Source organism: Haliotis cracherodii, unplaced genomic scaffold, assembly GCF_022045235.1.
Source record: "Haliotis cracherodii isolate W230 unplaced genomic scaffold, xgHalCrac1.p SCAF_3, whole genome shotgun sequence".
Classification (NCBI taxonomy): domain Eukaryota; kingdom Metazoa; phylum Mollusca; class Gastropoda; order Lepetellida; family Haliotidae; genus Haliotis; species Haliotis cracherodii.
The window spans coordinates 58781479-58798819 of NW_027266286.1; the positions used below are offsets into that span (position 1 = coordinate 58781479).

Genomic DNA, 17341 nt, shown 5'->3' on the forward strand with positions numbered 1-17341 from the left:
TGTTGATATCTCATTTTAGAAATAAACGACTCATGGTCGTTGGTTACCGTACGATAAAACACTGCAGGGAGAATGAACACGCGTTGTTTATCGTACAATAAAACACTGCAGGGAGAATGAACACGCGTTGTTTATCGTACAATAAAACAATGCAGTGATTGATTGTACGAAACCACCGACCACGAATCGTTTATTTCTTAATTCGACGGTTGTTTGTCCTCAGGCTGCCAAGCGATGGAGTTTGGTGTAAAGGTATTGCGGTTACCTTCAACTTTTAGCTTTGGGGTTAGTCAAGGTAAGGTCAATAAGGTATTAGGGGCATATTCGCGTGAGAACCGTTCATTTTGCTTCGATCCAAGTTAGCCGAATAACAAATGTGTGGATATGAAAATGTGGCAGCCAGATTTCGATTGACATGATAGGTGGGATGCTTATTATCTAAAACCATGACATTACAAACAAATGACATCATTAATCTCTCAGCCACTGAAACTTGTCAGCTATACTTTTACACTAAAGAAACTGGTTGTTACAGTTTACAAAATGAAAAAGTTGGAAGAATGATTTTAGATGATAAATAGAATTTTACCCTCACGTCAAACTGTCAATAAAAGGTTACAATTCCTTCGCAGGCCTCGCAGTTTCAAACTGTTAGTGACTCATGTTGATATATTGGTTATGAAAAGACACTCGGGTGACATTCTCTATGTCTGCACTATGAAGTGTTGCATCTATGCCCCACTCATAACCAGCTGTATCCAATTACGTCCGTTCCTTGTACAGGAGCTGGGGACCTATTCTACCATAGATGTTCCAGTGACAGACAAGTACAATGTATGGTGATACCGGGATCTTCAACAGTATTCCAACAATAACGCAAATCGTGCGTTTTGGGCTAAGCTTTTGAATGATATCGACGGGAATATGGCTCTTGTTGAGAATACCGATCTTCATCGTAGGCCAGGTTGGTCATGTATACCTCTGGGCTTCGAGATTTGGATATGCTGGAACTTGATTTGAAGTCCTGGAAACAGGGAGGAATGTTGTTTATATTGATTTTCATCAAAGCTGTACTGTCAAATTGGCATCATGATTCAATTGAATTTTTCACATTTACCCAAATACTAGGATATGTATACAGCTGTGTATCTGAACCCCAGTACAAGTAGGCATGCAGCTGTATATTCGAACGCAAGGCTCATACCAGGTGCACGCCCCGCCGACACATATAGCACCGTCAGTGGCCCATGCAAGCCAGGCCGACACATTTAGCACAGCCAGTGGCCCATGCAAGCCAGGCCGACACATATAGCACCGCCAGTGGCCAATGTAAGCCAGGCCGACACATATAGCACCGTCAAAGGCCCATGCAAGCTAGGCCGACACATGTAGCACCACAAGTGGCCCATGCAAGCCAGGCCGACACATATAGCACCGACAGTGGCCCATGTAAGCTAGGCCGACACATATCGCACCGCCATTGGCCCATGTAAGCCAGGCCTAGACATATAGCACCGTCAAAGGCCAAGACAGACAGACAAATGTATCACTGCCAGCGGCCCATGCAAGACATGCCGACACATATAGCACCGTCAGTAGCCAATGTAAGCCAGGCCGACACATGTAACACCGACAGTAGCCCATGTAAGTCAGGCCGACACATGTAACACCGACAGTAGCCCATGTAAGTCAGGCCGACACATGTAACACCGACAGTGGCCCATGTAAGTCAGGCCGACACATGTAACACCGACAGTGGCCCATGTAAGCCAGGCCCACACATGTAACACCGACAGTGGCCCATGTAAGTCAGGCCGACACATGTAACACCGACAGTAGCCCATGTAAGTCAGGCCGACACATGTAACACCGACAGTGGCCCATGTAAGCCAGGCCGACACATGTAACACCGACAGTGGCCCATGTAAGTCAGGCCGACACATGTAACACCGACAGTAGCCCATGTAAGTCAGGCCGACACATGTAACACCGACAGTGGCCCATGTAAGTCAGGCTGACACATGTAACACCGACAGTAGCCCATGTAAGTCAGGCCGACACATGTAACACCGACAGTGGCCCATGTAAGTCAGGCCGACACATGTAACACCGACAGTAGCCCATGTAAGTCAGGCCGACACATGTAACACCGACAGTGGCCCATGTAAGTCAGGCCGTCACATGTAACACCGACAGTGGCCCATGTAAGTCAGGCCGACACATGTAACACCGACAGTAGCCCATGTAAGTCAGGCCGACACATGTAACACCGACAGTGGCCCATGTAAGTCAGGCCGTCACATGTAACACTGCCCGTGGCTGATGCAACACAGGCAGTGTGGAGGTCATAAACTCTTGAAAACACATTTCTACTTTTGAAAAAATGATTTTAATGGATGAGTTAATACAATGAAACAAAGTCAGACCACGGCATTTTTGTGTGTTAGTGTTCCAGATTTGTAGTTTGTGGTGTGGACGATGTCATATTTGAAAACATATATTAATAATGTCAGAACATCTGGTAACCTCAATTGCAGACGTTTCAATGTAATATTTTCAAAGCAATTATTAAAATACAACATGAAAGGGTAAAGCCAATGGGTACAAAAGTACCATGATGTTACAAACAATAGGTATATGGGTCGTCTTCGATACCTATAAAAAAAACACCTTTAAACAAATCGTGAGATTAGAATAGGTCCCCGCAACCTATGCTTGTCGTTAGAGCCGACTAAATGGATCAGGTGGAAACGATCAGTGACTTGGTTCATTGTGTGTCAGTGTACCCCATCGGCGTGGATCGTTAATTCTCACAATATCAATTGCTGAAATGTCTAATCCAGACTCGATATATTTTCAGGCCGACGACATACAGCTGGAATATTGCGTCGTTAAACGACAGAGCCACCGTTCTCAAACTACCAAGCAATGGAGTTGTTTGTGAAGGTATTGTGGTTACCTCCATAATCAAGTATTCCGGATAGTCAAGTTGAGGACAATAACAAAACAGGGCACTAGTGGGGATATTCGCGTGAGAATCGTTCATTTTGCTTCGATCCAAATAACTTGTATAACAATGTGTATAAGAAACTTTGGCAACCAGAGTTTGACTGACATAATAGGTAGGCTGCTTATCATTAAAAACTAGCTTCCACGGTAGCAAAGTGATATCTCCCAGGATATACCATTGCAATGAACTTGCATCAAAATGCGTTGTTGACTGTGATGTCATCGGTCCCATGACGTCACAAGCTGGCTAGCTGTACTTTTACACTCAAGAAACTGGTTGTTACTGTTTACAAACTGAAAACGTCGGAAGAATGATTTAAGATGATAAATAGAATTTTACCCTCACGTCAAACTGTCAATAAAAGCTTATACTTCCTTGGCAAGCCTCGCAGTTTAAACTGTTATTGACTCATTGTTGAAATATTGGACATGTAACGACACTGGGGTGACATATGTCTGCACTATGAAGTGTTGTCTTCATGCCCTTACAAGCTGTGTCCAATTACGTCCGTTCCTACTACAAGCAGGGGATACTGGGGACCTATTCTGTCATGGATTCTCCAATGACAGACATGTGTGAGATACCACGATCTTCAATAGTATGGAACAATAACGCAAATCGTGCGTTTTGAGCTAAGCTCTTGAATCATATCGACGGGAATATGGCTCTTGTTGAGAGTGCTTGTCTTCGTCATAGACCGAGTTGCTCATTTTTACCTCTTTACTCCGGGATTTGGATATGCTGGAACTTGATTTGAAGTCCTGGAAACAGGGAGGAATGTTGTTATATTTCGATTTCAATCTCAACTGTATCGTGAAAATGACACCGTGATACAATTAAATTTTCACATTTACCCAAATTCAAGGAGATAAATATCTGTGTAAGTGAACCCCATACAAGGATGCATACAGCTGTATCTGAACCCCAATACAAGGATGTGTGTAGCTGTATTGGAACCCCAATACAAGGATGTGTGTAGCTGTATCGGAACCCGAATACAAGGATGTATGTAGCTATATCTGACCCCAATACAAGGATGTGTGTAGCTGTATCTGACCCCAATACAAGGATGTATGAAGCTGTGTCTGAACCCCAATACAAGGATGTGTGTAGCTGTATCTGACCCCAATACAAGAATGTTAACAGCTGTATCTAACCCCAATTCAGATGTCTGTTGACTCACCTCAAGGAAGAAGGAAAGCATCCCACCCAAGATAGTGGCCGCCAGCGTACACAGCCAGCCAAAGACTATCATCACCACGCTGCCGATTGCGGTAGAGCGTATGATGTCAATGTCCAGACACGTATAGTTCAGGCTGCTGTAGAGGACTGTACTGTAAAACAAGGAAGTGAATCAGTGTACTGTACTTCAATCTAACGCCACTTTGAAATGTGTATCAGTTATCAAAGTAGACACAATTAATGGATAACTTCTCCAATTACTACTCTAAAGGCGACGTTGTCAAGCAAGACTGTTCCGCAGTCAGTCATGCTTGACAATGGTATAAGGATCTATAGAAACGTCGCCTTTAGAGTAATTAAAGACGTTGTTATCCATAAATTGTGTCTACTGTGTCATCCGTCAACTTCTAAGCAAAAGCTATCAAACAATTGATATATAAAGTTATATTGCGCGTGTCGGCTTCATGTGAGGAAAACCTGAAGTGATGCAGAGCTGAGACTTTGGCCGTTTCGGCGAACTCACGAACTCACGGGTATGATACGCACAAATATCATCACCAGGTGGGATCTAGGATACGAAGTCAACACAATATGTCTAACCATGTAACATCATGGACATGTCGGTGTTCCCCCAGGTTCTGATAAAACGGCAAATAATTAACATTCCTCCTGCGCGATGAATCAGGGACAGAAAAGTCAGGAACTGAACTGAAATCGGAGCCCACGATCAACTACCGAATATAAAAGAAGGTACATGCAGAAACATATTTTATAACTGTTTCCTCGTTTCATAATTTCTTAACGACGTATCTGGGCTCCATCAACCCATAAAGTTGTCAAACAAAAGGAAGCATGCTTTCGTCATGGTAAATGCACGTGACGTATGCACATGATTATAGAGCAAGCATTTTACAACGTCCTTGTTTCATTACGTACAGTAACTGGTGCCATAATAGAGGACAAAACACAACCCTTAATATAAGACAAAAGTGTCTAAATAGCAGTTTTCGAAACAACAAACAAAATGCCACGTCACTTGAAGAGGCCACGTGATTACCCACCTGCACACACACGTGCCGTAAATGGTCTGGCATCCTGTCGTATCATACTCAGCTGTGTAGTAATGCACCAGAATGACACTGGCGATGAATACTCCAGTCATGGCGAGAAGAGTCAGGACACAGAGTACCAGCTGGATGATATACTGAAACAAACGCCAAGCATGTGTATACACGAATATAACATATGGGTGGGGTGTGAATGGTCGATTAAAAAAACCGTAACGTCCCATCGGCGATCCACAATCAAATCCATATATCGGATATCAATGTATTTATATTTTGACTGAAGTTTATATATATAACATTGATGAAAACATCTACGTAAAGTTTGGGGGTAACACATTTACGTAACATTTGGGGTTAACACATTTAGGCAAGAGGTAGGCACCCCCATGGGCACAAATTGTGCTCCCTTCTTGCGGATCTGTTTCTTTGTGAACATGAATTGAATTTCTGTTCGGACTGGCAAAGTCAAAACAAGGTAATTTGGCCAAGAAGTTTAATTTAAGCTTCAGGTATATCGATGATCTGACATCGTTCAATTACAATCAAATAGCCAAATTCCTTCCACTAATTTACCTACTCGAACTAGAAATAATGGAGACCAGTGAGATCGCCTCAACTATTTCATGTTTAGATCTATGCATTCAGGGTGACAAAACACTCTCCACAAGACTGTATGAAAATAGGGGTGACTTCAACTTTCCAATGGTCAACTTTCGCTTCATGTCGAGCAATATTCCAGCAGCTCCAGGCTTTCAACTTCTGAGATACAATCGAGCATGCTCTTTCTAACAAAATTTTCAAAGAGCGTCATACGATTCTTGCTCAGAAGATGTTTGATGAAGGTTACAACATTCAAGGTCCAATGATATGTATCTTAATGATAAAGTAAAAGAAAAACGATAAGGTCATTCAAAAAGACAAGATTGGTAGCTTGTTTAAACGTAAACATTATAACATATATGCGTTAATGTCATGAAAGGAATAGTCGTTAATCAAATATTATCTTAAAGCGTGAGTCGGACCTTACTTCCGGGTTTGATACTTACAAGCCATTTGAACCGGAGGACTGTGGATACGACGCCCACCACTCCCGGGATCATGTACTGCAATAGTACGTTGACAATAGTATATGTCATCATCAAGAAATCGATACAAAATGTCAGACAAATACAAATTATTTTTTGGATTAATTGACTATAGTATTATTATATATATGCATTTTTCAAACGTGTTATTTTTCAAATACTGTTATCTAAAGGCAAATGCGAAAATTGCATGCTGAAAGATTTTTGTCTTGGATTAAAACTGGTTTATCTTGTGAATATACACAATTTCAGGTAAATATCTGTTTTTATTCAATTAAAATAATATTTTGTACGCAATAATGTACTATTATTTAGTAACTTTTGACACCATCACAAATACCTCTATCTAAAGTTACACGCAAGCTCTCGATTTTAAATGTATTGTCTTCGATTAAGCTAGTTATCCACAAGCCATACTTACAATAAAACCAATGGCCCACAGGGATGAAGATGCAAGGTAGGCATGACCTCTAAAGTTGGCGGTTCGAACCTGGAGCCCCGTGTAGTCGAAAGTCGACAGCGATATGGTGTGAAAGAGGAAATAGACGAGCAGGGCGAACGCGATACCTACAACAAGGGGGCATGTCAACACTTTCCTGGCGAATAAAGGTAGATGGATGGATGGATGTACTTTCAAATGAGACGGTGACGTCAATGACAATACTGTCATATCGGAATATGATTAAATGAAGAGATTAAACCATCACGGCGTTTTCAGCTTGAAGAGAGACATGGTTTCCAAGCCGCCATTGCCAGTGCTATTATTAGCGACATCCTGACAGTCGACAACAATAAATGAGCTCAGGTGAGCTCGCACAGTTCCTGTTTGATGCGACACATTATATGTGAGTCGTACTTCACATTAACATCTGAGTAGAAAAATCAAAGTGAAATATGGTATCGACCTAACTCTATTTCAGGTACACAGTCGACCAATACTACATAGTGCGTGTGTACAGGTCAGTGGTCACCCTCTATAATTACCTCACTCTTCATTGTGTAAATACATGCTGAAATAGGTCACCCTGTCCTGGAATAGCATTACACATTATGTAAATAGGCCGACTATGCCGTGACTGGAATTTTCACGACAGGTAGGCTTTGTAAACAGGACTAGCCTGTGTGTTGGGAGTTGTTCATACAGCACACAAAGACAGATCGTTGACTGAACTCACCAAAAAATATCATCAGTCCGGAGAAGACGCCATTAGAGATGTTGGTCCGTGATCTGGACGCCATAGTGAAGCTACCTTGAAACAACCACCATGTATTCACTCTGTACGTAACGTTTCACTTCTCACAAACGCCAGCTTTTCACTGACGCACGCCCCGCCTTTGAATCATTGGAATGTCACGTGACCGTCAACTGTCGTCTGCTCATATGGACAGGAAGGCTGACGTGAATGACTTCACGGGGTCATGTATAGTGGAACTCATGGAGCGTGACGCGTCTTACCATGAGGGCATGTTTGCAGTGTGCAGGCACAGTGGCAATTGATTGGGTCGGTGTGCAGGCCGTTTGGGCAATCATTAAGAATCTTGTGTCTTAAATATGTCGTGTATGCAAACTGAAAAATAACATTAAAAAAGTTATATATATATTGCTTCTCCCTCGATTTTTTATAGAAAACAGTTTTATTTGAATCAAGTTGGGGACAAGTGATACTTGTACAAATATTTGTATATGACCCTTCTCACGTTTTATATAAAGATCATTCGGTTCTACAATGCGGCTTCATCAACATTGTTTTGTTGAGTGAGTGGGTGAGTTTGGGTTAACGCTGTTCTGAACAGTATTTCAGTAAAATTAAGGTGTTTCAGCTTGATGTGGGAGGAAAGCCCGAAATGACGCTTTATCACTGTGGTGAAACCCACGAGCAGGGTGTGGTGCTGACAAACCTAATTCCACAATCAGGGTATAGCGACGTGTGTGTGTCTGTGTTGTCTGTGTGTCTGTGTCTGTGTCTGTGTCTGCTTATACTAGTCAGGACTAATGCCGAGTTCATAGTGCCAGCCCACTGAGATACCATGCCGCAGTTTTACATGAATACCCCACTCAGACACAGTATACCCACTCCGAGCTGACCAGCCACTAATGCCGATGGCCAGACAGGGTAGCAAAGTACCATCTGACGCGGCTGGAGATCGAACCCCCGACCTTCCGCTCTCCGGGCAGACGCTCTACCACTAGACCACGGAGGCGGTCTTTAGAAAAGGAGGGAATTGAGTAAGCTCCTAACTGTTTCCCAATCCTTGATTGTTAATGAAAAATGTTTGAATCAGTGTAGCACCATCAAATAATCAAACAGCACGAGCACTACTGCTCAAACTAACACTGATGGCGGGTGACTGCGCCCGACTGATATCCTCTCCACCCCTGTAACGGAACATCCAGTCCCTCCAGTTATACAGTCACGACATATTCTAAGTAACGATGAATTGGAAAAAAATATCTAATATTTGTGAGAGACACTACTTTATTCACATTTAAATAGACGACAATACTCAATTTTGGTTTCTTATATAATCTCATTTTGTTAAGGCTTATCTAGGCAACACAATATTTACATATGTAGTCAAAACCTCTCCTCATTCGGAGTCACCCACAGAGAGACAAGCATGAGGTACTATGTGGGACTTATTCCGAACGGGGATCTTTCCACATGGAGAGACAAGCATGAGGTACTAGGGACCCTTTCTGACACGGAGTTACACACAGAGAGACAATCATGGGGTACTTGGGACCCTTTCTGACACGGAGTTACACACAGAGAGACAATCATGAGGTACTAGGGACCCTTTCTGACACGGAGTTACACACAGAGAGACAATCATGGGGTACTTGGGACCCTTTCTGACACGGAGTTACACACAGAGAGACAATCATTGGGTACTAGGGACCCTTTCTGACATAGAGTTACACACAGAGAGACAATCATTGGGTACTGGGGACCCTTTCTGACACGGAGTTACACACAGAGAGACAATCATGGGGTACTAGGGACCTAATCTGACACGGAGTTACACACAGAGAGACAATCATTGGGTACTAGGGACCCTTTCTGACACGGAGTTACACACAGAGAGACAATCATGGGGTACTAGGGACCTAATCTGACACGGAGTTACACACAGAGAGACAATCATGGGATACTAGGGACCCTTTCTGACACGGAGTTACACACAGAGAGACAATCATTGGGTACTAGGGACCTAATCTGACACGGAGTTACACACAGAGAGACAATCATTGGGTACTAGGGACCCTTTCTGACACGGAGTTACACACAGAGAGACAATCATTGGGTACTAGGGACCTAATCTGACACGGAATTACACACAGAGAAATTCATGGGGTACTGGGGACCTTTTCTGACACGGAATTACACACAGAGAGACAATCATGGGATACTAGGGACCCTTTCTGACACGGAGTTACACACAGAGAGACAATCATTGGGTACTAGGGACCTAATCTGACACGGAGTTACACACAGAGAGACAATCATTGGGTACTAGAGACCCTTTCTGACACGGAGTTACACACAGAGAGACAATCATTGGGTACTAGGGACCCTTTCTGACACGGAGTTACACACAGAGAGACAATCATTGGGTACTAGGGACCCTTTCTGACACGGAGTTACACACAGAGAGACAATCATTGGGTACTAGGGACCTAATCTGACACGGAATTACACACAGAGAAATTCATGGGGTACTGGGGACCTTTTCTGACACGGAGTTACACACAGAGAGACAATCATGGGATACTAGGGACCCTTTCTGACACGGAGTTACACACAGAGAGACAATCATGGGATACTAGGGACCCTTTCTGACACGGAGTTACACACAGAGAGACAATCATTGGGTACTAGGGACCCTTTCTGACACGGAGTTACACACAGAGAGACAATCATTGGGTACTGGGGACCCTTTCTGACACGGAGTTACACACAGAGAGACAATCATTGGGTACTGGGGACCCTTTCTGACACAGAGTTACACACAGAGAGACAATCATTGGGTACTAGGGACCCTTTCTGACACGGAGTTACACACAGAGAGACAATCATTGGGTACTAGGGACCCTTTCTGACACGGAGTTACACACAGAGAGACAATCATGGGATACTAGGGACCCTTTCTGACACGGAGTTACACACAGAGAGACAATCATTGGGTACTAGGGACCTTTTCTGACACGGAGTTACACACAGAGAGACAATCATGGGATACTAGGGACCCTTTCTGACACGGAGTTACACACAGAGAGACAATCATTGGGTACTAGGGACCCTTTCTGACACGGAGTTACACACAGAGAGACAATCATTGGGTACTGGGGACCCTTTCTGACACGGAGTTACACACAGAGAGACAAGCATGAGGTACTAGGGACCCTTTCTGACACGGAGTTACACACAGAGAGACAATCACTGGGTACTAGGGACCCTTTCTGACACGGAGTTACACACAGAGAGACAATCATTGGGTACTAGGGACCCTTTCTGACACGGTGTTACACACAGAGAGACAATCATTGGGTACTAGGGACCCTTTCTGACACGGAGTTACACACAGAGAGACAATCATGGGATACTAGGGACCCTTTCTGACACGGAGTTACACACAGAGAGACAATCATTGGGTACTAGGGACCCTTTCTGACACGGAGTTACACACAGAGAGACAATCATTGGGTACTAGGGACCCTTTCTGACACGGAGTTACACACAGAGAGACAATCATTGGGTACTAGGGACCCTTTCTGACACGGAGTTACACACAGAGAGACAATCATTGGGTACTGGGGACCCTTTCTGACACGGAGTTACACACAGAGAGACAATCATTGGGTACTGGGGACCCTTTCTGACACGGAGTTACACACAGAGAGACAATCATTGGGTACTAGGGACCCTTTCTGACACGGAGTTACACACAGAGAGACAATCATTGGGTACTAGGGACCCTTTCTGACACGGAGTTACACACAGAGAGACAATCATTGGGTACTGGGGACCCTTTCTGACACGGAGTTACACACAGAGAGACAAGCATGAGGTACTAGGGACCCTTTCTGACATGGAGTTACACACAGAGAGACAATCATGAGGTACTACGGACCCTTTCTGACACGGAGTTACACACAGAGAGACAATCATGGGGTACTGGGGACCCTTTCTGACACGGAGTTACACACAGAGAGACAATCATGGGATACTAGGGACCCTTTCTGACACGGAGTTACACACAGAGAGACAATCATTGGGTACTAGGGACCCTTTCTGACACGGAGTTACACACAGAGAGACAATCATTGGGTACTAGGGACCCTTTCTGACACGGAGTTACACACAGAGAGACAATCATTGGGTACTAGGGACCCTTTCTGACACGGAGTTACACACAGAGAGACAATCATTGGGTACTAGGGACCCTTTCTGACACGGAGTTACACACAGAGAGACAATCACTGGGTACTAGGGACCCTTTCTGACACGGAGTTACACACAGAGAGACAATCATTGGGTACTAGGGACCCTTTCTGACACGGAGTTACACACAGAGAGACAATCATTGGGTACTAGGGACCCTTTCTGACACGGAGTTACACACAGAGAGACAATCACCTAGTGTACTAGGGACATATTCTATTATTTTTTTTAGTGTACTCATAAACATTAATTCACTTCAATAACCTTCATACCATCTGAATGACCAGATAGTAATCTGAAGGGTGAGGAGTGATGTAAGGGAGATAACTCCCATTCCCAGACGTGCATACTCGTGAATCAGGTCGATGTTGTACGTACACAGTAGGCCTAGTGTTATTTGTGGTAGCTATGTATTGTTATGGTAAAGTGTGAAAGTGATTAGAATTATGTGTGTCAGTTATATTAATGAATGCTCGCGACTAACAACATTTACTTAAAGTAGCGAGTTCTATTGTTTATCATAAGGGACCAAATAAACTCACAGAGAGACAAGCATGAAGTACTGGGGACCTATTCTGACCAAGAAATCCAACAGAGAGACAATCACGAGATACCAGGGACATATTTTGACCTGAAGTCACCCACAGAGAGACAATCAGGAGGTACTGGGGACCTATTCTGACCCGGGGTCACCCACAGAGAGACAATCAGGAGGTACTGGGGACATATTCTGACCCGTAGGACCCAAGTACCTACAGAGAGACAAGCATGATGTACTGGGGACCTATTCTGACCCGGGGTCACCCACAGAGAGACAATCAGGAGGTACTGGGGACCTATTCTGACCCGTAGGACCCAAGTATCTACAGAGAGACAATCAGGGGGTACTGGGGACCTATTCTGACCCGGGGTCACCCACAGAGAGACAATCAGGAGGTACTGGGGACATATTCTGACCCGTAGGACCCAAGTACCTACAGATAGACAAGCATGATGTACTGGGGACCTATTCTGACCCAGGGTCACCCACAGAGAGACAATCAGGAGGTACTGGGGACCTATTCTGACCCGGGGTCACCCACAGAGAGACAATCAGGAGGTACTGGGGACCTATTCTGACCCGTAGGACCCAAGTATCTACAGAGAGACAATCAGGGGGTACTGGGGACCTATTCTGACCCGGGGTCACCCACAGAGAGACAATCAGGAGGCACTGGGGACCTATTCTGACCTGAAGTCACCCACAGAGAGACAATCAGGAGGTACTGGGGACCTATTCTGACCCGTAGGACCCAAGTATCTACAGAGAGACAAGCATGATGTACTGGGGACCTATTCTGACCCGGGGTCACCCACAGAGAGACAATCAGGAGGCACTGGGGACCTATTCTGACCTGAAGTCACCCACAGAGAGACAATCAGGAGGTACTGGGGACCTATTCTGACCCGTAGTACCCAAGTACCTACAGAGAGACAAGCATGAGGTACTGAGGACCTCTTCTGACCTGAAGTCACCCACAGAGAGACAAGCATGAGGTACTGGGGACCTCTTCTGATCCGGACCCATAATTCCCAAAGACATTATGCATTACTTGTGTCACTGGATACTTCTGCAGCACATACTTGATGACAGATACACACTGTCAATAATACCAGGGTATTATACGCGTATACATGTTTGCAGGATTAGAAGAAAAGTGTGACATCAGCGTGACTACTTTTTATGTTGAGATCCATAGTAAGATGTTAATGTATTGTGCTTCAGGAAAACGAACCTGCCACAATACCAAGCGACAGGAACATCGCATTACACGTACGTGTTTAATATATGAGGGACCGATCACATGATATTCTGAGTGATGCCTGGGATTTTATCCCCCAAAAATACATTGTCCCAGAAAATGCTTGAAAAAAACACTTATGCTTCAGAGTGTTTGCTTGAAGCACCCCATATAAAACTTCAGAATACTCAGAGACATTTTACATCATTGTACTACATATTAAATCTAATAGCGACCATATAAGTTAGAGATCAAGTCAAACTTATTGAAGCGCACTTAAAATATGGTACACAATCACACGCACAGACTGTATCTCTCTATTAAAAGTTGCATCAGGCATGCACATTTCAACAATGCAGTGACCAGTATATTATGAATTGTGTTTGCGTGAGTTGGATTTATCGCTGGTTTGTACAGCCTTGCACCGCGTGGTCGCTTGGTACGGGAGGCTAAGACGTTTGCTACCTTTGTGAATTCCACTAGCAAGGCCGAAAGGTTTTCACCCTGCGGATCCTGGGATGTAATATCCAACTGCGGATCTGGAATGTCATATCCAAGTGCGGATTCTTGGATGTAATATCCAACTGCGGATCCTGGAATGTAATATCCAACTGCGGATCCTGGAATATAATATCCAACTGCGGATCCTGGGATGTAATATCCAACTGCGGATCCTATAATGTAATATCCAACTGCGGATGAAGGAATATAATATCCAACTGCGGATCCTGGAATGTAATATCCAACTGCGGATCCTTGGATGTAATATACAACTGTTGATCCTGGAATATAATATCCAACTGCAGATCCTTGAATGTAATATCCAACGGCGGATCCTGGAACGTTATATCCAACTACGGATCCTGTAATGTGATATCCAACTGCGGATCCTGAAATGTAATATCCAACTGCAGATCCTGGGATGTAAAATCCAACTGCGGATCCTGGAATGTAATATCCAACTGCGGATCCTGGAATGTAATATCCAACTGCAGATCCTATAATGTAATATCCAACTGCGGATCCTGGAATGTAATATCCAACTGCGGATCCTGGAATGTAATATCCAACTGCGGATCTTAAAATTTAATATCCAATTGCGGATCCTTGGATGTAATATCCAATTGCGGATCCTTGAATGAAATATCCATCTGCGGATCCTCGAATGTAATATCCAACAGCGTGCGTGGGTAAGCGTGTGTGGCCAGGTGTCACAAATAACAAGTTGTACTTTTGTGAGTACTCATTATTACAGGTATGTGTGGGTACTGTGTCAGCTGACCCTGTGGGATTACAAGGGTAGAACTGGTCCCAGTACCCCATACTTGATGCATCAGCTCTCCCTGTGGGATTACAAGGGTAGAACTGGCCCCAGTACCCCATACTTGAAGCATCAGCTGGCCCTGTGGGATTACAAGGGTAGGACAGGTCCCCAGTACCCCATACTTGAAGCAACAGCTGGCCCTGTGGGATTACAAGAAGTGGCCCCCAGTACCCCATACTTGAAGCATCAGCTGGCCCTGTGGGATTACAAGGGGAGAACTGGCCCCAGTACCCCATACTTGATGCATCAGCTGGCCCTGTGGGATTACAAGGGTAGAACTGGTCCCAGTACCCTATACTTGATGCATCAGCTGGACCTGTGGGATTACAAGGGTAGAACTGGTCCCAGTACCCCATACTTGATGCATCAGCTGGCCCTGTGGGATTACAAGGGTAGAACTGGTCCCCGTACCCCATACTTGATGCATCAGCTCTCCCTGTGGGATTACAAGGGTAGAACTGGCCCCAGTACCCCATACTTGAAGCATCAGCTTGCCCTGTGGGATTACAAGAAGTGACCCCCAGTACCCCATACTTGAAGCATCAGCTGGTCCTGTGAGATTACAAGGGTAGAACTGGCTCCCGTATACAATACTTGATGCATCAGCTGTCCCTGTGGGATTACAAGAGTAGAACTGGTCCCAGCACCCCATACTTGAAGCATCAGCTGGCCATGTGGGATTACAAGAAGTGGCCCCCAGTACCCCATACTTGAAGCATCAGCTGGCCCTGTGGGCTTACAAGAAGTGGCCCCCAGTACCCCATACTTGAAGCATCAGCTGGCCCTGTGGGATTACAAGGGTAGAACTGGCCCCAGTACCCTATACTTGATGCATCCGCTGGCCCTGTGGGATTACAATGGTAGAACTGGCCCCAGTACCCTATACTTGATGCATCAGCTGGCCCTGTGGGATTACAATGGTAGAACTGGTCCCAGTACCCTATACTTGATGCATCAGCTGGCCCTGTGGGATTACAAGGGTAGAACTGGTCCCAGTACCCTATACTTGATGCATCAGCTGGCCCTGTGGGATTACAAGGGTAGAACTGTTCCCCAGTACCCCATACTTGATGCATCAGCTGGCCCTGTGGGATTACAAGGGTAGAACTGTTCCCCAGTACCCCATACTTGATGCATCAGCTGGCCCTGTGGGATTACAAGGGTAGAACTGGTCCCAGTACCCTATACTTGATGCATCCGCTGGCCCTGTGGGATTACAAGGGTAGAACTGGTCCCAGTACCCTATACTTGATGCATCAGCTGGCCCTGTGGGATTACAAGGGTAGAACTGTTCCCCAGTACCCCAAATTTGATGCATCAGCTAGCCCTGTGGGATTACAAGGATAGAACTGGTCCCAGTACCCCATACTTGATGCATCAGCTGGCCCTGTGGGATTACAAGGGTAAGACAGGTCCCCAGTACCCCATACTTGATGCATCAGCTGGCCCTGTGGGATTACAAGGGTAGAACTGGTCCCAGTACCCCATACTTAAAGCATCAGCTGGACCTGTGGGATTACAAGGGTAAGATAGGTCCCCAGTACCACATACTTGAAGCATCAGCTGGCCCTGTGGGATTACAAGGGTAAGACAGGTCCCTAGTACCCCATACTTGATGCATCAGCTGGCCCTGTGGGATTACAAGGGTAAGATAGGTCCCCAGTACCACATACTTGAAGCATCAGCTGGCCCTGTGGGATTACAAGGGTAAGACAGGTCCCCAGTACCCCATACTTGATGCATCAGCTGGCCCTGTGGGATTACAAGGGTAAGATAGGTCCCCAGTACCCCATACTTGAAGCATCAGCTGGCCCTGTGGGATTACAAGGGTAGAACTGGTCCCCAGTACCCCATACTTGATGCATCAGCTGGCCCTGTGGGATTACAAGGGTAGAACTGGCCCCAGTACCCCATACTTGATGCATCAGCTGGCCCTGTGGGATTACAAGGGGAGAACTGGCCCCCGTACCCCATACTTGAAGCATCAGCTGGCCCTTTGGGATTACAAGGGTAGGACTGGCCCCAATACCCCATACTTGATGCATCAGCTGGCCCTGTGGGATTACAAGGGTAGAACTGGCCCCAGTACCCCATACTTGATGCATCAGCTGGCCCTGTGGGATTACAAGGGGAGAACTGGCCCCCGTACCCCATACTTGAAGCATCAGCTGGCCCTTTGGGATTACAAGGGTAGGACTGGCCCCAATACCCCATACTTGAAGCATCAGCTGGCCCTGTGGGATTACAAGGGTAGAACTGGCCCCAGTACCCCATACTTGAAGCATCAGCTGGCCCTGTGGGATAACAAGGGTAGAACTGGTCCCCAGTAGCCCATACATGATGCACGACCCGTCCCCGTGCGGGTTCCAGGGTAGAACAGGTCTCCAGCTGACAACGCTTCAACCACTAGGTTAATCCTCCTATATTGCAGGAATAGTGCGGCCTAAA

At 45.3% G+C, this 17341-nt stretch overlaps 2 protein-coding genes across 2 annotated transcripts; both read right to left on the reverse strand.

Annotated features, from left to right (window-relative positions):
• LOC139474723 (uncharacterized) lies at positions 1-7731 on the reverse strand. Its single transcript, XM_071257828.1, has 7 exons — positions 7520-7731; positions 6766-6911; positions 6306-6362; positions 5254-5396; positions 4194-4344; positions 3727-3771; positions 1-1024 (listed from the first exon to the last, which is right to left on the reverse strand). Exons 1-7 carry the CDS (start codon positions 7581-7583, stop codon positions 896-898), a joined length of 735 nt encoding a protein of 244 aa, XP_071113929.1. The 5' UTR covers positions 7584-7731; the 3' UTR covers positions 1-895.
• Positions 7732-14423: 6692 nt separating this feature from the next.
• LOC139475575 (uncharacterized) lies at positions 14424-17167 on the reverse strand. The gene is made up of 4 exons (XM_071258766.1): positions 16750-17167; positions 15597-15917; positions 14839-15389; positions 14424-14540 (listed from the first exon to the last, which is right to left on the reverse strand). The coding sequence occupies exons 1-4, from the start codon at positions 17165-17167 to the stop codon at positions 14424-14426; spliced, it is 1407 nt and encodes a 468-aa protein (XP_071114867.1).
• Between the last annotated feature and the right edge of the window lie 174 nt (positions 17168-17341).